Source organism: Triturus cristatus, chromosome 3_1 (assembly GCF_964204655.1).
Source record: "Triturus cristatus chromosome 3_1, aTriCri1.1, whole genome shotgun sequence".
Classification (NCBI taxonomy): domain Eukaryota; kingdom Metazoa; phylum Chordata; class Amphibia; order Caudata; family Salamandridae; genus Triturus; species Triturus cristatus.
This window is the reverse complement of record NC_140583.1, coordinates 482,251,640-482,273,163: the sequence shown is the minus strand read 5'-3', so window position 1 is coordinate 482,273,163 and position 21,524 is coordinate 482,251,640. Positions and strand designations below refer to the sequence as shown.

Here is a 21,524-nt window from a genome sequence, read left to right as displayed (position 1 = left end):
CATGCGCACCAGATGGTATGCCCCTTCTCTGGTCTTGGAGTCCTCTAGTTTTCCGCCGGTATGTCCACCACGGCTGTTACCGACCGGTTGGCCCGATAACGTGACGTCTTCGGTTTGGCAGGGCATTCACGTACGTAGTGGCCTTTTTTGCCACAATATAGGCACAATCCTTGTTTACGGCGTGACTCTTTCTCCGTGGCTGTGAGGCTCGCTCGTATTGCGCTGATGTCCATGGGTTCTCCCTTGGATGCGGTGGAAGTTTCAGGACTTCCCACCGTCACATAGGATGGAAGGGATTTTCCTTTTCTCCCATGATCCCCCTTTCTTTCACTTAGCCTATGTTCCAGCCGTAATACCAGGTTGATAAGGCTCTCACATGTCTTGGGTTGAGGGTCAATATGAGCCACGGCGTCCTTGAGCTCATCGCACAGCCCTTGATGGAAGAGCGCCGTCTGTTTAGCAACAGGCCACTTGGTTTCCGCAACCAGCCTTCGGAACGCGTTGAGATACTGCACCAGGTCGTTGGATCCCTGTCTCAACTCAAGCATTTCACGGTCCGCCGTGTACGAGTCAGCCCTTCTGTCGAATACCTTCAGGAATTCCTCGCGAAAAGCACCCCAATCACATAAGAGGGGGTCGTCCCTGCTCACCAGAGGTACGGCCCATTGTGCCGCGTTTCCAGCCAAATAGGATATAAGGAAAGCCACACGAGCCTGACTCGTGGGGAACGCCTTTGGTTTGCACGATAAATGTAGCGCCACTTGTGTGAGGAATACCTGCACTGTGTTAGGATCCCCACTGTACCTCTCTGGTGTTGCCAAGGGGATGGCTACCGGCATTTCCACTACTACCGCAGGGGTCTGGTTCGTGAGGGAGGTGCTGGGCGTGAGCGGGTCCAATTGGATAGCATCCAGTCTGGCATTTACATCGGCTGTTTCTTGCCTAGAGGCAGCCACTTCAACTTGCATGGCCGCTAAAGCAGCCAGCACATCATCAAGTGTTGCCATGTCTGTTATCGACCGGGAGACAGTTAGTGTTATTAAGGTCGGATATTTTGTAACGCCCTGAACGTCTCAGGATCGTTTAACAGACACGACAATGAGGACGCAACCACTTGTGAAGGGTTAGTTCTTTTAATGAAGGCAAATAAAATACAAAGAACAAACAAAAGTTATGGTCACTGGAATCCTCCAGGCTAAGTACGTTACCAGCCCACAGCACGGATGGTCCTAACCGTCCTCTGCATATACGCCGATCCCGGCGTATGCCAACAGAGGGCAGAAATGAAATGGCCGACAATGCCAATCGGTAGGCTGTGAGGGGCACGAAGAGTGTTGGGGAGAATCGAGGAGTCAGGGAAACACCCAGCCGGGGTCTCTACCTGAAGGGAGCAGCCGCTCAACCTCTTCCTCAGACTGCACCGGGACGCGGAGTCACCTCCTGGTGATGCGTCACCGATACCCCAATCACAAGCAAGAAGACTGAACCGAGAGCAGCCGCTCGATCGATCCTGTGGACTTCCGAGTCTGTAACGCGGCAAACACCTCCTGGTGTGTGTTACAGCTGGCAGTCCCTGTGTCTCTGGTCGGGCTGGGAGTTACGACTCCAACCAGCAAAAGCGCCACTGCGCTTGGACTCAGCCGAGTCAAAAAGCGAAGCTCAATGGTTGACCGGTAGAGCTTCCGGGTCCTTCACAGGTGACGATGGGGCAAGACACGGCCCAGGGAGTAACGACTCGACCTACCTCCGTTCTTGCCTTACTGGAGCACCACTCCGGAACACTGCTCTTCACGAAGCAGGTACGTCGGTGTAAACACAATATCCGACAGCCTTGTACCTCCCGGTTCCTCCCTTTATAGGGCGTGTTTTCCTTGAGTTATGTAACAGCTCTCCTGTTTACATAAGGGCGTGTTTCCCTTGAGTTATGTAACAGCTCTCCTGTTTACATAAGGGCGTGTTTCCCTTGAGTTATGTAACAGCTCTCCTGTTTACATAAGGGCGTGTTTCCCTTGTATGACAGGAATTCTTGACACTCTGGGAGGGACCCCTGAATCATCCCAAAACTTTCCTACGGGTATTTCAGGGCTTACTTGTGGGTGGGACCATAGATTTGTTGTGGGAAAAGATTCAGATCACACACCACTTCAACTTCGACCGTCCGGACACTCTAGACTTCGCTTTGGGAATCGAGACTGCAACGGGGAAGAATCCTGCTGCTCCTGGTCTCGTCGTCCTACTGGTTGTCTGCAACATCTGTGCCCGTGCTCCATACAGATTCTTCACCAGGCCTTTTGGACATCCAAGACACCTGAAGGAATCTCCCTTGGAGCGAAGGAGTCACACCCCTGCATCTGCAGGCCCCGCAACACAGCTGACCGGTCTGCTGATCCTGGGCTCCTACAAACTCCGAAAAGCTCAGCAATAACAGTGGTGGTTCTGCAACTCCCTCAAGGCCTGCACTATCTTCGTACTGGGTTTCAGGCCAGTATCCCTCCTCGGACCCGCTTGAACAGAACCCCTGTGCACCGCACGGACTTGCTGTTGTCCAGGCTTGTTGACTCTCTCCTCCAGAGAACCTCAAGCAACTCCTGCAGCCAAGATCTTCGCCCTTACTGCTTCCTCTGCACTGTGGGCCTTCTTCATTGGTGAGCTGCTCGATGTCCTATTGTGACTCCTGTTCCTTCGGCCTGTGAGTTCTCTTGAGGGTCTTCTTTGGCTTCAGTGGGCTCCCCTGCTTGCTCGGAGCCTTCTCTGACTTACCTGCTCGTGGTGAGTCACTTGGACCTTGCTGGTCCCGTCACTGCACCTTTTTCGCTGACTACGTTGTTTACCACTGCCAAGGCATGTTGGTGCCCCTGCAGAACACTGACCTCTTGCCCCTTGAAATCCGATGTGGGACAGCTCGTGAACTGCTCCTTGTCTTCTACAGCATCGCCTGGTCTGCGCAGCTACAACTTCAATGGCACCGTCAAGCTCTCCTGCACCTCAGACATCAGTGGGCATTCGTCTTCCTTGCCTCCTGGTCACTCTTGAGTGGCATAGACTCTGTCCCCTCTGCTTGCAGGTACCTCTCATTTCTGAATGCACCTTTGGGTTCCACCGGACTCCTTCACCTTTTGCTCCAGCGGCCTCTTTCCTGAAGTCCTCCATTGTGGTATACGGCAGTTTCCGAAGTCACTTGACACCTTTGAACCCAGCTTCCCTGGTGTAGGTATCCTGGTTCCTGGAATTTCCATGGGCGGGGTGACTCTCCAACCTTGCATCTATCACTGGGTTTCTTCAGGGTCCCATGGGAAGGGTCCTTCTTCTTTAAAATTGCAACAGCGATTTACATATTGACTAGCTTTGAGCACGCGGTCATGTTCCCACTCTGCACATGACCTCCGTGGGGTTCCTAGATACTCACCTTTGTTAGGTCCCCGGCTCTTCTACATTTTCTGGGACCATTCTTGACTTGAGTCGTGGTTGGCATTCCACTATTTTAGTATATCACTTGGTCCTTCCTTGGAGACCACTGTGTATTTGTGTGTTCTATTTACTAAGTATTGTGTGTATTGTGTTTATATCTCCTGGTAGCAGATATTGCAATGTGTTAGTGAGTGTAATAAAATACATATTTTTATAACTACACTGTGTGATTCTTTTTCACTTAACCTATACCATAAGATTAAGTACTGGTAAAACCAGCTGCTTCACACTCCTTCTGGACAAAGCCTGAAGGCTGCTCTCCACAGTTACCACTTAGAAAGCTTTCTAACGTTGTCTAAGACCACTAAAATCACCATAAGGGTTGTCTGGATTAGTGCAGGGCGCTACACCTAGAAAAGTGATCTCCATATACTAAGCCAGCCTCTCACAGGGCCCACAGATTTTCACCTTCGAGGAGGACTGCACTGGCTTGCGCACCTCCTGGGCTGAATCACCAATGGCCTCAGCAGTGACTCCTCAGACAGCTGACACTCATTTAAATGATCCAAGCTCTCCCACCCGTGCCGCAGCTTGAGTAACAGTGCAACATAAACATTGCATTCCCCTGATGCTACCAGCCCCTCATTCATACTGGTTATTCAAGGGCAGCTCACTTCGCCTGCCCAGGGCACATGCTTTGCCCGCCTCCCATGATACATTAGAGCATCCTCACCATGTTCTGTTCAGACGTACCGTCAGTTGGGGTAGGTCCCCGGTATTGGGAATACTTCCCTCCCCAGTTACTACCAATCCTTCTTGCCCTTGCCTCCTTCCGTCCCCAACATTAAGGTGGGCGGGTAACACCAGGATCTGGGAACAGGCATCTCCACACTGGGAACAGGCCCTTTGGCGCGCCTCCCTCGCACTCCTATTACCTTGCCATGACTCCTCCTGCGGACACCTGTCTCCTCACTGTTAACACTCGAGCCATGTACACTGCTCGAAAGCGCTACATGGTATACTCTTGCATCAAGCGTCAACGGGTGCAGATAGTCTTTTCACAAGACGCAACTCACTACCTGAGAGCTTGACCTTCTGCACAAGTGCTGGCGGTGTATCTTTTGTGTCACTACTTACTCATCATTCGTGCAAGGGGGTATGGTATGGCTTTGACCAGGCGTCCCTTTTCGGTACACTTGTAGGGTGGTCAACACGGAGGGTCGGTAAGCACTCCTCGAGGGATGCCCGGACTGCCAGCTCGTACTCCTAGGTAATATTTGTGCACCCAAAACCGTTCAGGGAAAATTCTGGGATGCCCTTCCCAGCATGTTGGCCCACTTTACAGCAACACCATGGATACTGGGGGGGGGACCATAATTATGTACTTGACCTTTTACTAGATAGTTCCAACCCTCCCCTTCCTCGCCTTACGCAAAGACAGAACGTTTCCACACCTGGGTGCACCACTGGACGCTTGGAGATCTTGGCATCCCACAACTAACCTACATTCTTTTCATTCTGTCCCGTATAACCTCTACGTGCGCGTTGACCGCTTTCTATGCTCTCTGATGATTGCCCCTCTGATCCAGCGTACGGATTACGTAGGCCTTTTTCTCTATGATCATGAGGTGTACCTTATAACCCTTAGGTGGAGGCCTCCCTCGTCCACCACTCCCACTTGGAGGCTGCCACATGACTGTCTTGAGGATCAGGTGGTTTATCGGGAGCAGAAAACCAGCATCCACTGCTATTTGTATGAAAATCACAACACGGCATCCACTAGGATGCTGGAATGGGACGCCTTTAAAGTAGTGATTTGGGGTGCCTGCATCCGACAGATAGCGGGAGTCCACAGAATGCTTGTGAGGGACTTGAAGGCGGCTGAGTATAATCTGCCCACTTTTAGCAAGCTGTGAACGCCACCCTGGGATCCCTGGCCCGGCTGGTGGAGGCGTAGACCACCTACTCGGCTCTTCTCGACTCTTCTCGAATACCTGAGACGCTATAATTTTAAGGTTCACGCCGCCAGGGTGCACTGAGAGGGCGATAGACCTGGCACACTCTTGGCATGGCTTATCCACCAGGACTCAGAACCCTGTCCCATCACTTAGGTGGTCACCCCCTTCGGCGATAGGGTCCGCACCAAAACTGGCATTTTACAAGCCTTCTACGAATATTATGCCGTTGTACACAGAGCTCCGCTGAATGATCAATCGGAAATAATAGACTAGTTACCAGCTGACCTTGTCTTGCCTAAGAATCCCCCCCTCTCACAAGGACTTCCCTAGACGCAGAGATCACACCGGCTGATGTAAAGCAGGTGATCCTGGATCTGGCTCGTAATAAAACCCCGGGTCTGGATGGCTTGCCCCTAGAATACTACAGCACTTTGTCTGCTCTCCTGGCACCTGGGCTGGCAGAAATATAGAAGGCGGCCCTAGGAGAAGGTGAGCTTTCCCACTCTCTTTGCTAGTCCTTTTTAGTCTCGATCCCAAAACCAGACAAGGATCAATCCTGTTAACTCCCTATAGGCAATTGCTATACTAGGGGCGGATTGCAAAATCCTAAGCAAAATATTAGCTGACCGCTATGCCCAAGTTCTCCCAGAGCTCGTGCACTCAGACCAGAACATCTCCGCCCCTGGCAGAAGCACCTTCCAAAACATCTGCCGTCTTTTTCCATGTGCAGAATCGGGCAGGGGGTCTTTTTCCCCGCGCCACCTGCCTTGTCCTTGACTTGGAAAAGGCGTTTGGCACCCTGTCCTGGCATTATCTATTCACGGTGCTCTGCGGCATGGGACTAGGACCCAAACTTCAAGCCTACATAAAGCTTTTATACTTGAATCCCACCTCTCGGATTCACTTGGACTGCTACATCTTGGCTACCTTGTCAGTGACTCGAGGAACGTGTCGGGGAATTCCGCTCTCCCCCCTACTCTTTGCCCTGGCTATGGAGCCCTTAGCTGTGCACTTCCGAGGGGAGGGGGGTATCCTTCTAGCGGGCGAGACTCACAGAGTGTCCCTGTATGCAGATAACTGCTCCTCTACATATGAGACATCTCTGCCAATCTCAAACCTCTTCAGGACATGCTGTTGGACTTTTCTACTAGTGCAGTATATAACATAAGGTCGTGGTAGCGAACTTGTATAAAGCAGAGTTAAATTGATAGTAGCAAAACACAAAACTTAATTCGTTCTGGTATCAATCCCAAAAATGTAATTTTAGAAAAGAGGGAAGGAATCCCACATGCGATTGTAATCAAAGCATTAACAATTAGAGGCAACAATGTTGCTCAATATAATTTCGATACAGTATTCATCAGTGCTCTGTGTGAAGTAGAGGAAAAACGAGGGAGGTAGGGGTTCAGTGGTATCGTGAAGGTAAGGGACAGGGAAAAGGTGGTAGTGACATAAGTGCATCAACAATTCATGGTGTAGTTCTTTTCCAGCCTCAATGAGGTCACATGTTCCAGATGTTACACATAGGACACTTAATTATTCCTAAATAATGTCGTCAGAGTTTGTGTGGTATGTGTAGTCGACGTTTCCACCCTGGATGGCAGGACTGATTGTTGTCCTTGCGGTAGGGTCTTCTTCAGGACTGGGGAGAGCACCTCAGAAATAATTAGAAGATATGGGTGTGAGGGCAATCAATCTGTACTGGTGTTAGCTACTGGAAAATCGGTTGGGGAAATACCTACTATGTTAAGAGCGACGGGAAACCTCCGCCGTGTGTGTTAGCAGGATGTGGGCTGGATGAAGCTCCTACGAGAGAGAGGGAGAGGGGGTCACAGGGCTGCTGGTAAACAGGTCCCCGCAGTGAAAACACTAATGACAATGGTAGGACTGAGATACCTTATTCATATCCTAGGGATGCAGCAAGAATGGCTTGCAACCGTGGGAGCAAATCTCAATGGGTCTAAAATGGTAAAGGTAAAAGGAGGTAGTAATTAGTCAAACATGTAAAGCCCATCCGGATAATTACACATGAACTAGGAGCGACGGTCTGAATCACTGGGAATGTTTGAGGCAAACTAACAAAGAGGGTACGCGCACAGGATGACTAAACATCCAAGCATGCTGGTATATGGGAAGCTTACGTGCAAACGCTAATGGAAAGTGCACATGCTGAAGCGCAAGGGCAAACCATATACTAAGTAAGTGGTATAAGAACCACTGTCACGAACACAGGATAGGCCTAGGGAATCGCTGGGGCTACACTATACTACCAACAGTTAGGAAGTGGGAGGCCCACGGGATTCAGGTGCAGAGTGGAAACACTCACGCGTAATGCGTAAAAGTCGATAGAATCACTAGCAGTTAGAAATTAACAGTTTTAGGACACTTCTGGTGTAGCTAGAAAGTCGAGACTCGGAAACTAGACCCTAGGATAGTCACTACCCTTGTGAGCACCAAAGTACTCAAGTTACCCAGCCCACGGGCTGCGGGTGCATAGGTGTGTACTTGCGTCGGGTTTCGTCGTTGACTTCTATGGATGCCTGAAGGTAAGTTGCTGACAGGCAGTCAGTGAAGAGTGTCCGGTGGATCCCAAGGAGGGGATCAAGAAGGAAGGAACCTGCAAGCAGAAGGGACAGAGTCTAGGTCACCAGCCAGGAGCCGGGAAGGAACCAGGAAGGAACCAGGCAATGTCGTGAAGATGCAGGTGAAGAGGTGAAGCTTGTCGCAGCAGTCACTGGTACCAGGAGGCGTCGAGGATGACCAGGACCAGGAGGTGAGCTGTCCCACGAAGGCTCTTGCTGTCGGCGGCGTCGAAGTCGAGTCAGGACCCAACAAGCCTTGGCAAGCGGAACCCACGCAGGATGGAGGACTTGCTTCTGGTGCAGACCAGGAAGGTCTGGGGTGCTTCTCTTTCACAGAGGAGTGGGTGCCAGTCTGGAGGAGCCGGACCAGCAAGATTAAAGTAAAGGTTCGTCGTCGCAGAGGTTACTAGCCAACGGGCCAGCAACCGGACAACATATCGAGCAACACAGGTGCAGAAGGGCCCCACGCAGAACACATGAAGTGTGGGGAGCTGATCTTCTTTGCAGATGGTGCTCGGGATGGGGGCTTCTCAATTCCCCAAGCACAGCCTCGAGGGAGCCTCGGAAGTCGCGCTAGTCAGTTACTAGCCACTTTTCCCAAGTCGCCGGTCCCACGTCCCTCGTCGCCTCCATGGGTCTCAGCTTCGCTGGAGATGTGGATCTGGTTCAGAGGTGTCTGGAAGTCTCAGCGCTGGTCAGTCTCTGCAGTCGTCCCTCGTAGGATTCAGTCGCAAAGCAAGCAGCGGTCGCTGGATGGTGCCTGGTTGCCCAGGGTGGTCACTCCTTGGCCACAAGGGAGATTTCTTCAGTCTTCTTCCTGAGGTCGAATATCAAAGGTCCAGAGTTTCTGTTCAAGTTGCAGATTCAGGTTAATCTAATTTAGCAGGGCTCAGCTACCTACTGATATAGTGGGCTGGGCTACCTGCAAGGTCCCTCCTATGGGTGGGACCAGGAAGGGGAGTGGCTACACCCCCTTTCCTTTGTCCAGTTTCGCGCCAGAGCTGGGGCTGGAGTGCCCCAGCACCGGTTTGAACTGGACTATGCATGGAGCACCTTGTGTGCCCCAGGCATCTCATTCCTTTCAGCCCTCCCTGCCCCAATACACTAAAGTCTGTCTGGGGAGGTGCTAGCACCTCCCCAAGCAGGAAACCTATTGTCCAGGCCTCCCTGGCTGGGAGGGCTCCCAGCTGCAGGAGGTCAGACTCGTGTCTGTGGCAGCAGCATCCATTTTGTAATGCTGAGGCTTTGGTGAGAGTTAAACAGCAAAGTAGGATTTTAACATGTCTCTCCCTCTAGAAGGGAGGAATAATATCCTCATCACCAGAAATGGTATGGGGGTATTATTCCAAAGTGTTAGACACCTTACACGACATGTTTTGATAAAGCCAAACCATGGTTACCATAACCGTTTAAGATTATAAGGTACTTTAAGAGTATATGGTAGGCTATATCATAGAACAGCTATAAGGACATGGTTCCGAAAGCTGGAGACAGGCTCAGCTCATGCTAGAGCACCATCTCACATGTTACCAAGCACTCTGCCTCCAGGATTGTTAAGGCCTGCCATGCGAGTGGCTCGCAGGTACACATGTGTCTATTTTAAGGGTAGATATAGGTATACTATATCTAAGCAAGGGGTGATTACACGACCTTGCCCCAGCTGAGTGATTAGCCAGTTGTGTCTGATTGGAAGGCCAGACCAGGGGTGGCATAATACATGATGCAGCCCCTGGGAGGCCTAGGGTACACCTATGCCCTGGGTACCTAGGGTACACTGTACAGGGTCCAATAAGGTGATCCTTACCAATTGGGTATGTACCTAGGGCACATGGAGTCCATTTTAAAGAGAGAGCAGACAGCCTGAGACCCTGAATGGCAGGATCTCAGGCCAACTAAGTCGAAAAACCAGCTAGACACTAGGCAAAATGTTGGGGGTAACCATAGTCAGATATCCACCTTCCTACAGGCGGCACGAGCCCGGTCACAACGGTTCCCCCCCCTCCGTCGGGGCCAAATCTGACCAGCACGGGGATCACCCAACGACCACGGCGATATCCCTGATGCTACTTCTAAAATGGCCCGCATCACGCCCGCATCGCCCAAAAGGCTTCATACCAACGTGTGCTTCTGCACCCCAGATGGGGCTTGAAACTACCGTCTTTGGCATAGGGGGCTAGTGGCTTATCACATTAGGCCACCCAGTCTACGCGCTTCCCTGCTCTCATCGCACGCAGTTGCAGGCCTGGGTGACCGAGCCCAGGGGCAGCGCGACCCCTGGCCTAGAGAAGGACAAACTTGCACCCCCGGAGCGTGGCAAAGAGGTCACCCCCATGGTGGGGGAGGGCTATATAGCCTCCCCTCAGGCCACGATGCCCACGGAAGTGACGCCCAACTCGTCACGCCCGGGAAGGAAGAGGGGGGACTCTACCTGAGTCCCTGCCCCCAAGGGGGGCGGGGAGGGGACTCTGGTGCCCACATGACACTAGAGTGCTGACCGCTCTATTGGCCCCCTGCAAGTTCCGCGGTCAGCGGCAGAGCTGTAAGTAGGGGTGCCATGTTGGGGCTCTCTTCCCCCGTTACGGGTGCTATGTCTTGCTTCTACCACTCCTCAATTCAGATCATAGGTGTACCTCTGACCTACGGAACCGTTTAGCTAATTGATGCTCTTTTTAGTTTGGATGGAGGTTTGTTGCCTTACTGCCTTTGGGAGGGGGTATTGGGTAGTTTTGTTCGTTTTATGGAATTTCTGGGTACCTGTGGCTGATTCCTCCCACTCTCCCATTGCTTAGTTGCAACTCTGCAGCCCTTTGCTAATACCTGCTTTTCTTATGGGAGCAGTTGGTCCTTTGGTATTTCTCGATGGGGGATGATCGTTGTACTTACAGATTCCTTACCTGGAATGTCAGGGGCCTCCATAGTATGATTAAGCAATACAAGGTACTAGCATACTTAAAGCACAGGGGAATTCATGTAGCTTTTCTGTGCGTAGCTCACTTGAATGTTAAGGAGGGTGCTGCACTCTGTAAAAGATGGTGGGGTTTAGGCATGTATACCACATATTTAGCCTTTGTGCAGGGACCTTAATATAGGTAAAACATGGGGTCCTGTTTCAGCTTACCAATAGTGTGGTCGATACGGAAGAACGATATTCGGTCTTAACGGGCCACCTAGATGGCTGTGACATTTCCCTTGTTAATTTATATGCTCCTAACATGGATCAAGCTTTATTTCTAGATAGATTGTCCTGGGTGCTGGCCCCTCTACTGCCGCAGGCGCTCAGTATTGGAGAGAATTTCAATTGTGTTGCTAATATTGACTTGGACTGCTCCCACCCTTCACTCCAGGATTCCCCTGTGGGCCGATTGACCCGGAGGTTTGCTGCCTGGCAGAGCCACTGGGGTTTACTCGATCTATGGTGAAATCGCCACCACCTGTGCGCCTAGATGCCTTTCTTTGCTCCTTGGACATGCTTGGGACTATTTCCTATACTGAATATCACACCCACACTATCTCTGATCACAATCCCCTGTTGATGACTCTACAATGGGGGAGGGGGGAACCAGTACTTGCATTCCTAGCTGGCGACTGAAGGCGGTGCGCTTGTAGGGCAACATGCTTCGCGATTCGATCCGAGAGGGCATTCAGAAGTATTTTGACAAGAATATTGGTACTGCTACCTCACCACTTGTGGAGTGGGAAGCTTTTAAGGTTTCACTATAGGGCACTGCTTGTCCAAATCAGCAGGAATCCGGAAGCCCCTCATTCAGGATATTGTTGTCCATGAACGGACACTTAGGGATCTAGAGTGCCGGTGCCCAGACCACCCAGAACAACAGCAGGAACTGCTGGAAGCTAAGGAGAGAGTGGTGGAGCATGTGGAAACCCTCCGCTGCTTTGACCACAAGGCTTATATGGTCAGGACACATACCGAGGGGGACAAATCTGGCCAGATGGGGCTTAGCCTTGATTTGTAGCCTGGTCCTTTTTATTGTATAAGGAACCCTGTAGCCAGGAAATGCACCGCAAGCATAATCTGTTAGACTTGGGGTCTCTAGTGGGCAGTGGTTTGTCTTCTGTCCAAGTAGGGACCCTTACTCTAGTCAGGGTAAGGGAGTCACACAGCTAAGATAACCCCTGTTCACCCCCTATGTAGCCTGACACGAGCAATCAGACTTATCTCAGAGGCAATGTGTAAAGCATTTTTACATACACACAGTAACACAGTGAAAACACTAAAAGTGGAGGCCACACCAGTTTAGAAAAATAGCCAATATTTATCTGAATACAACAAGAACAAAATGACAGAAATCCAACATACACAAGCCAAAATATCACTTTTCAAAGATTAATTAAGTTTAGTTCATAGAAATCAATGGATGTGTTTCTTTTAGCACAAAATACTTGGATTCATAAAAAACAGGCATTTGCAATGCAATAGGTCTCGCATTTGCGAGAGTTAAAGCTACTGGCATTGTGAATGACAATGCCTTTTATTTATGTGTTTTAAAAACCAACACATAAATAAAAGGCATTGTCATTTACAATGCTAACAGCTCAAAGTATCGCAAATGCGAGACCTATTGCGTTGCAAATGCTTGTTGGAAGCAGTAACTAGCCAATGTCTATTAAGGAGGACAGCAACCCCACGGCAGTCCACGAGGGGGCAGCAGAGCATGTGAATCTCTCCTCTGACCCCAGATCTGAGCAGCAAAGAAGGCAGGACTTAGGAGCAGGGCGGGCCGAGAGAGTTCATGAAACTACCACCGGAGGGCAGCCGAGGGCAACAAACCTCTCAATGAATGTCTAAAACCTTCCATAAATGGGAAGCATTTCTGTATGTATTTATTTTATGTTTGCAGTTTTCTGGACGCAGACTTGGCCTGGGGGCACTTGAGTGCTTCACAAGAGAGCAAGATGTGTGTTCGCGACAACAAATAGAAGCAAAAGGAGTTGGCAGCTTATGTCCGCATAGGAACAGTGCTAGAAAGAATTACTTTAGAAGACAGTCATAATGAAGGGGTCATCAAGCAGCAAAACGAAACAAGCCCGGGAGAGGTGCGTGCGTGCGCTTGCAGCCTGCTCATTTTCAAGCACTGCACTTGTGCTTGTGGCGTGCCCCTGCTCGCTCCCACAAGGTGGATGCCGCCACAAGCACGAGTGTGTGCTTGAAAATGAGCAGAGCGATGGCTAAAGGCCCTCCTAAGTAGCGCATGCGCGCTGTGTAGGTGAGACCTAAAAATCAAAGATGAGGCAGGTGAGGTGAGGTGAGGCGCAGGAAAAACAAAGCGATGCGTCGGTCCCTTACTCCACAGGAGAGGTGATGCGTCTGTTCCTTACTGGAAAGGGAGGTGATGCATCGATCTTCAGACAAGTGGCCTTGGTTCCTCACAGTGGTGTGACGTCGATGAAAAGCCGGAGTTGAGGGATAATACCGTAAAAATCTAGATGCACTCCGTTGATGCGATGGCAGTGATGCAGGGGCTGCGGTGATTCTTCAGCTGCAAAGCAGGCGCTGCATCAATTCTTCAGCCGCACTGCATGTACTGTATTGAGAAAACGGGTGCTGAGAGTCGATGCATAGATTTTCTCACCAGGTTACACTTCCAAGGGCCCAGGAACTGAATTTGGCACCACCTGGCAAAGCAGGGCTCTCAGCAGAAGAGCCCAAGCACTGGTAGGTGAAGTCTTTGATGGCCCTGAGACTTCAGGAGGAGAGCACGCACAAGCCCTTGAAGAACCTTGGAAGCAGGATGTAGAAAGCAAAGGCCAGTCCTCTCACCCCCCGGACAGAAGCAGCAAGCAGCAGGCCAGCACAACAAAAGCAACAGGCAGAGTGGCAGTCCCTCCTACAGCATCCAGCTCTTTTTCCCAGCAGAATATCCTCAGTTCAGAAGTGTTCTGATTTTGGGGTGTCAGAGGTCCAATACTTATACCCCTGTCGGTCTTTGAAATAGGCAAACTTCAAAGGAAAGTCTTTATAGTGCACAAGAACCTGCCTTTTCCTGACCTGGCTCCAAAAAAAACTACAGGGGGGAGTGGAGACAGATTTGTGTGAGGACAGGCATAGCCCTATTCAGGTGTCAGTGACAATTCCTCCCACCACTCTAGCTCAGGAAGGGCCATCCGCCTGGTGATGGCCCATCAGAATATGTAAAGCCCCCTCAGCTCCCCTTGTGTGACTGTCTAGAGTGAATGCACAAGAACCAAACTGTCAGCCAACCCAGACATGTATTCTACAGACAGGCAGAGGCACAGAATGGTTAAGCAAGAAAGTGCCCACTTTCTAAAAGTGGCATTTTTAAACACGCAATTTAAAACCCAAATTCACCAAAAGATGTATTTTTAAATTGTGAGTTCAGAAACCCCAAACTCCAAATCTCTATCTGCTCACACTGGGAAAGTACACTTAGATATTTCAAGGCAATCCCCGTGTTACCCTAAGGGAGAGATAGTCCTTGACATAGTGAAAAACAAAGTTTGCAGTATTTAATTATTAGGACATGTAAAACACATCAGTACATGTCCTACCTTTTAAATACACTGCACCTTGCCCCTGCCTATGGAGCTCCCTTGGATCTACATTAGGGGTGACTTACATGTAGGAAAAGAGAAGGTTTGGGCCTGGTAAGTGGGTGCACTTTATGATTTACACGGTGAGAGAATGCACACCCAACTTTTAACAATAATCAGAAACAACACTCTCAGGCTGCATTTTGTGGTGTGCTACTCCTGGTTTGCGCTCTATCCGTGCATGCTGAATACTATGAATGAAGCTGGTGAACGCACTAGTTCAACAGGTGCAAGGTGCATAGCCTAACGGTAGGGTCAACCGGCCCTAGTAGCTCCATTTTTAAATTTAAACAAAGTCCCCATTGTTTGACCAATCTTGTCCACTTTTTTCAAGTCTTCCATATTGTATTAATGCTGAGATGTTTTCAAAAGATAACAATCCACAATGGTATATTCCTTTATTTGTTACAGCATAAATCTCGCCCTCAACAAATTAACCCAATGCATTTCGAGAATTATCTCTTCTTCGGGGGTAACTGTAAAACAATCAAGGAAAACACCCCATTACGATCAACTTCATTAACTCATGTCTCCCCCATATTATAGACACACCGTAAAACTTGCCCTAAAAACAATACACATTACAACTAAAATTCAGTAAAAATATCCCATATATGCAAAACTTTCTTAGTGATATACTGGAAATTATCCGCCTACATTCATAAACACATTAAGAAAGTGTGAAGACTTGAATATTTACATCTCAACTTACACTTTCACCACCTTCGTTCAAAGTGGGTGCACTTGCCAGGTGGAAATGGCAGTTTAAAACTGCACTCACAGACACTGTAGTGGCAGGTCTGAGACATGTTTGCAGGGCTACTTCAGTGGGTGGAACAATCAGTGCTACAGGCCCACTAGTAGCATTTGATATACAGGCCCTGGGCACACCTGGTGCACTTTACCAGGGACGTACTTGTAAATCAGATATGCCAATCATGGATAAACCAATCTCCAATACAATGTAGACAGAGAGCATATGCACTTTAGCACTGGTTACCAGTGGTAAAGTGCTCAGAGTCCTATAGCCAAATCCTATTTGAGCATAAAAGGTCTGCCTCTACCCTTTTTCAAATGGTTCAGAAAAAATAGTAGGAAGAAGGCAAATCGTTTGGGGATAACCCTGCAAAAAGGACCAAGTCAAACACAATCTCTGACCAAAGTGTGGTGGGTGTGGGTATCCCACAGGGCTGCCCACTATCATTGTTGCTTTTTGCCCTCACTGTAGAGCCATTGGCAAGCAGGGCACACAGTGGCCTGCCCTTTTCTGGTGTTCATATCCGCGGGGTAACCCATTGTGTCTCCCTCTACGGACGTGGTTTACTTTCTTCATGATCTGCGTGTGGAACCAGTGAGGGCAGCTCGCCTCCTTGGCCTTTGCAGTGGCCTTCGGGCCTCACGGTGAATTGGCAGAAAAACAATCTGTTCCCGATGCGTGATGATAGGGAGGAGCTCCCGGATGTAGGGGACATGTGCTGGGAACAGACGGTGGAGCACTATTTAAGAGTGCTGGTGTAGTGATCTCTCCCTGACCTCCTAGAGGTACGTTGGTCACTGCTATGCATCAAAGCCTGGGGTTCTGGAAGACCTTGCCCTTCTCTGTTGTGGGCCGCATCGGAGTGGCTAAGATTGTGGCATTACCGTGCTTCCTGTATTTCTTTGTAGTGCTCCCTCTGGTCATTACACAAGCCACGTTCAAGGATCTAGACTCCATTCTTATTGACCTTATTTAGAAAAAAGGTGGTCGATGTGTGGCCTTTGCTAAATTACAATGTGCGATGACAGAAGGGGGGAATGAATGCCCCCAACTTTTATATATACTACTTGGCAGCTCAATTGCAGTGGTGCTTGGGCTGGTTCCCAGGATGGTATGCCCCATGATCGTTACACTCACCAGAATCCCATGACTCGCAGCAGCTTTGGATCCTGAAGCTCAATCCGAGATGAGCCATCTGTACAGGTCGTCATGACTTAAAAGTCCTCCAGTCATGTTGGAAGTGCGTTCTCACCAGAACACGTGTACGATCACCGTACTCCCCGAATTTACCACTGCAGGCATTGCTAACTCAATTGCAGGAAACAGAAGAAGGACTCTTGTTGGAATGGGAGACGGTGGGGTTGGACACAGTGGGCGCATTGTATGCTGATGGTGTGTCCCACCATTTGATGACTTGTGTACAGACTGATATTCCAGGGGGACAATTTCTTCTGTACTGTACCTTGACTGTGGCTATTCTTACAGTCTAGGGCCGACGCGGAATAGAATCCACACCTCTCCCAAATTGTTGCTTCCTTTGTGACACCTCCAATACCTATCGCCTGGTCTTGGTGTTTATGTGGCCCAGAGGTACAATGCCTGTTCCGCCCGCGGTGCTGCGGGGTCGATGGGAGGAGGACCTGGGAACTCCTGTTTTGAATGGAGATTTGGCCAGTATGTGAGAAATGGCACCCAAATTTTCTCGCAATGCTCGCTTTAAGCTAATCCAATTTTATGTCCTCCTCCGAGCGTGCCTCATGCCTTTGAAACTTAAGTGTATATTTTCCCCAATCGCTCGCGGTGCTGAGTTGCTTCAGGAGACATCCCTCATAATTTGTGGGGATGCCCCCACTTAACCCATTGTTGGTCTGAAGTGGTCCGCCTATTGGCAGAGGCCACTGACTGTGCTCTAACCCCTTCTCCCCAATTTTTTCTCCTGGGTATCTACCCTCGCCCTGCTAAATACAGAGTCACGAGCCACTATGATGTGGAAGAACGCTGAGGTTTCTTGGATTGAAAGTTGGTAGGCAGACATAATACGATGAGTAACATGGGAGGGTATTGCTTTGCTTCGTGAAGTGCACTCGGGCAGGCGCCCCATAGAACAGGCGAAGGCATGAGATGTAATTTTGGCAGATTTTGGGGAGGTGAGACTGAGAGTGAGGATGAGACCTCTGACTGATTGTCCCCTTGACTGCGCCCTTCCTGCTAGGTAATCCATGGCTTTGTAATAGAGCCCCCAGCTGTGTTTGTGACTCCCCTGCATCATTACTGTATCTCAATATTGGGCTCTGCTTCTATTATTCGATGCTTTTTGAGAAGTAACTATTTCTATAACTGTTACCCGTTACCTGATTCCTTGGGTTATTTCTGGGAGAGGAGAGAGAGGGGGTTACATGCTGCGGAAGGGGTAAGTTGAGTCTCGGAATTTGATTGATCACTTTTTATTCATTTACCTTTACATGCTTAATCTATTTTTCATGGTGTACATCAATTTAGTGGTGCCATACATTTTCGTTTATATGCACATGCCTTTACTTGCTATGATGATTCCATATATATTTTGCATTGTTGGCTTTTGACATTCTCGACAATTAATGTCCCATTTAATTGGACTGAATATTACATGAGAGCATTGATGTATATTATACAACTGAAAGTGCTGCTGTATTGCGTTTTTCTATTTTAATAAAATTATGTTTATAAAGAAAAAGGGATGCTTCTATCTGTCCTCTCCACTTTGTTTTCTAAATCAATGCCACTTAAGTATTGACTATTCAACAAAACAGCATACATGATTACGTGGTTATCTTCAAAAACTTGGGGAGTGTATCTGCTACCAGGGAACATAGTCTCCTGATTGGACCATATTGAGGGACTGGATAGGCAGTAGCTGCAAGAACCTTCTGTTGCGTATTAACTGTGTGTTCCTTAGAAAAGATTAATAAACCCTGTCACTTCACTAAGCGACAACCTTTCTCAACTCTGTTGGTTTCCCCTGCCCCAGGTGTTGGGCTTCATGCTTGAATGCCCATTTCTCTCCCTAAGAACCTTAATTTGGTTCTTCTGATGTTGATACAGTCCTCCTTAAACTGCCACTTGCCTTTTTCGATGGTTTATTTAGAATAGGGAAATTCCTTTATGGAACCAATCTACTTTACATTTTGTGCTCTTTACATCATTATATTTTTCACCTTTTTCTTTAAAATGTGCAAATTTAGATTGCATGATTACACAGATATTCATGATTTTGGGATGAATTGATTCGCCAATTGATTGATGTGTAATCTATTACTTAACCTAATAAGAAACCTTCATAGTTTGGGCACCATATTCTCAATTAAGGAATACCTCCCCATTCATTCCTATGGGCCTAGAGGCCCATAGGAATGAATGGGAAGACATTCTCAATTTGCGATTCTCAATTAGAGAATCGCAAATTGAGAATGCAATTTCTAGTGTGCCAGGGTGTCAAAAGGACACCCTGTTGCACCCCTGAAGTGAGCATGGGTGCACATGTGGCACACATACATGCCCTAAGGACATGTGTGTGCACCACATGCCACTATGAAAAATGCAAAAATATGCATTTTTGAAAGAAATCGCAAATTACCACCAACCTGTAGTTTGTGGTAATTTGCGATTCCTTAAGCCCAAATTGCACTTTTTTGATGCTCCTTACATTGCATTTAAGGAATCGCAAATTTAGCGAATCCTTATTTTGCACGCAGATTTGCCTTCCTACATACCACTTAGCAAAATTGGGATAGCAAACGCCGAAATTCGGCGAATTTCGGCATTTTTGCTATCGCAATTTTGCTTTCTACGTATGGCCCTACATGAGAACATTAAGCTATAAGGAGCTCTGCTGCATCAGGTGTGTTCCTTTGGAAGTGGCAGAATGCCATTACTCAGAGTGAAGATAGCTAATGATGACTTTTTGCCCAATGATGTATGCTGCGCTGAAAGATCTTTGTGTAAGCATTTTGTACTATAATTTAAGTAAAATGAAAGGTTCATGACTATTGTCAGACCTAAAAAGGGCTTAGCCCCAGTGATGAAACCCCTAATAATCAATCCGTTAATTAAGCGTTCTATTTTTCTTATCATCCATTTCACTGCTTAGCGCCAAGAAACCGCTGGTGAACGTGCGCTGTATAAATATTTTTTAACATAACATAACTGCTTCTCAGGGAAGTTACTTCTTATAAAGTGTTTAAATCTTAACAAAAAAAGAAAGTAAAGTGATGTCACGGTATATGCAAATTAGATGGGTCTCGCACTGTACCCTTTCCAATATTTTAGGACTAGCGCTGAATATTTTATGTTATCTGCCTCCGCATTATCTTTTTCCATACAAACGCCGTTTTATTAATTCAAAGTATTATGCAGTATAGCGCTCTGCATTCTCTTGTTGTGGGTATAGTACGCTCTCTATAAAAATCTAAACAAATATTTAAAAAACACAAGCGAAAAATAGATACAATTGTCCCTGTGAGAGATCGTGTTTCTATTCTTCGAAACATGAGTCTGCCTGTTGACGGCCACTTGTTGCCTCTTCTGACAGCGGGGACGACGGGTGTTCAGGTGGCTGGTGGCCGTTTTCGTGCTGGCGCGAGAGGAGTGTGGGCGGGAAGGAGGTGGCAGAGCCTCAGGCAGGTAGGCGAGAGGGCAGGGCTGGGGGTGGCCCAGGGGTGTGGCAGCTAGTCTGGGGCGGGTGGGTTCGTCAGAAGCGGGCAGAGCAGACAATTAGGTGGGTGCTGCGGGGGCGAGTAATGAATGTCAGTAGGCGCGTTGGAGGTGCGTAAGAAATGTGAGCGGTGGGCTAGGGCAGGGTAGCAATGTCCGAGACGAACTAGGGGCCGGGCTAACCACTGTCAGAGGCAGGCTGGGCGGATTAGAAAAGTCAGGGGCGGGGTAGTAGGCAGGGGCTTGCCCCGGGACTGTCGTGCTGTTCGGCTGTTTGTTGTCGCAGCACTGTTATTTGTACTTGGGCCCCGGGGGAGAGTGTAAGCCGCTCTCTTACAACGCTTTCATCTTGACGGAAGGATCTGGAGCGGACTCACACGAGGAATTGTAGCTCGAAAGCAGCATCTGATCAAACACTACGACTGGACTGGGCACTGTCTGATCTATGACTCTGTCAGGACGGCGCCTACTTTCCTGATGGCCCCTGTCTTTACACGGGGACCCGCTGCCGACCGTGGCGGTCCAGGGCCGCTACCCTGACTCTCGGGGGCCCATTGCCCCGCCTGACCTGGCACTCATGACGGGCTGAACGGGCCGGGCCCGTCTTCGAATCTAAGAGTCGGAGCCAGCGCACTCCACGCCGCCCGCGGCCTACACCATGGCAACATCCCCGGGCTCGAGTAGTTCCAACCCCCGCAAGTTCAGCGAGAAGATCGCTCTACATAACCAGAAGCAGGCTGAGGAGACGCGGGCGTTTGATGAGCTGATGACGGACCTTACCATGTCCCGGGTGAGAGACTGGGACCCCAGCCCCTCTAGACAGTTGAGGGCCTGCAAGTGGGCGGGTGGGAAGTTATAATGTCCCACTGCATTCTTAAGTAATCCTTTATTTGGAGGAGCTGGTCTTCATGTTCTCCATGTTGCGACCCAGAAACTTGTGACGAGTTCATACCATGTCTTCCAAAACCTTATTCAAGTTCAATGCATATTGATGTAAAGTACAGCCGTTAAACGATCGAGGACCCTGGTTATAACTTTGACCTGTTTGGGGTTTTAATAACTGTTGTCTGTGATTGTGCTGTCAGAGCTTTGCAAGTGCAGGAGAGGAGAGAGGGGAGCTGGATGACCCATGCCGGAGGTGATGTAGTAACGACGTTCAAACCGCGCTGTCTTAATGCAGTGGGGGATGTAAAAAAGTGTTTGCGGTAGAGGAAACAGCTAGGCTTATCATCAGATGCCTTCAGGAGTGGAGACAGTGCACCTGCAGGAGGGCTTTAGATGTCTAAAGAAAAAAGTGGCCCTGGGGGAGAGGGTCCGTTCAGATGTGATGTGGTTGCCAAAGGACTGTGACAGGGCGGTCTACCAGAGGAAGTGTTATAGGGCGCAGGGGTCTTGAGAAGTTGTGAATTACCTAAAGAAAGGAGTGTGAGGCCCACTGAGGAGGGAATGCGCAGGATCCATTCAACATGTCAGGCCGATGCAGAATTGCCCTGCGGCAGCAGGTGTCAGAAGCCCAAGATCGTGCTGGAAGGAGGAGTGGAGTGTCACAAGGTGTTCGAA

General features: G+C 49.1%; 1 protein-coding gene across 5 annotated transcripts in view; it reads left to right on the top strand.

Annotated features, from left to right (window-relative positions):
- Positions 1 to 21,524, top strand: part of CRTC3 (CREB regulated transcription coactivator 3) — a 1,114,890-nt gene that overhangs the window by 38,742 nt on the left and 1,054,624 nt on the right. For 4 of the 5 annotated variants that reach the window (XM_085644304.1, XM_085644303.1, XM_085644302.1 and 1 more), the window contains exon 1: positions 20,031 to 20,754. The exons of the other annotated variant lie outside the window; for it this stretch is intronic. In XM_085644304.1, the coding sequence (XP_085500430.1) occupies positions 20,623 to 20,754 (132 nt within the window). In that variant the 5' untranslated portion in view covers positions 20,031 to 20,622. Of the gene's footprint in view, positions 1 to 20,030; positions 20,755 to 21,524 lie in introns of those variants that run through there. 5 annotated transcript variants of the gene reach the window in all.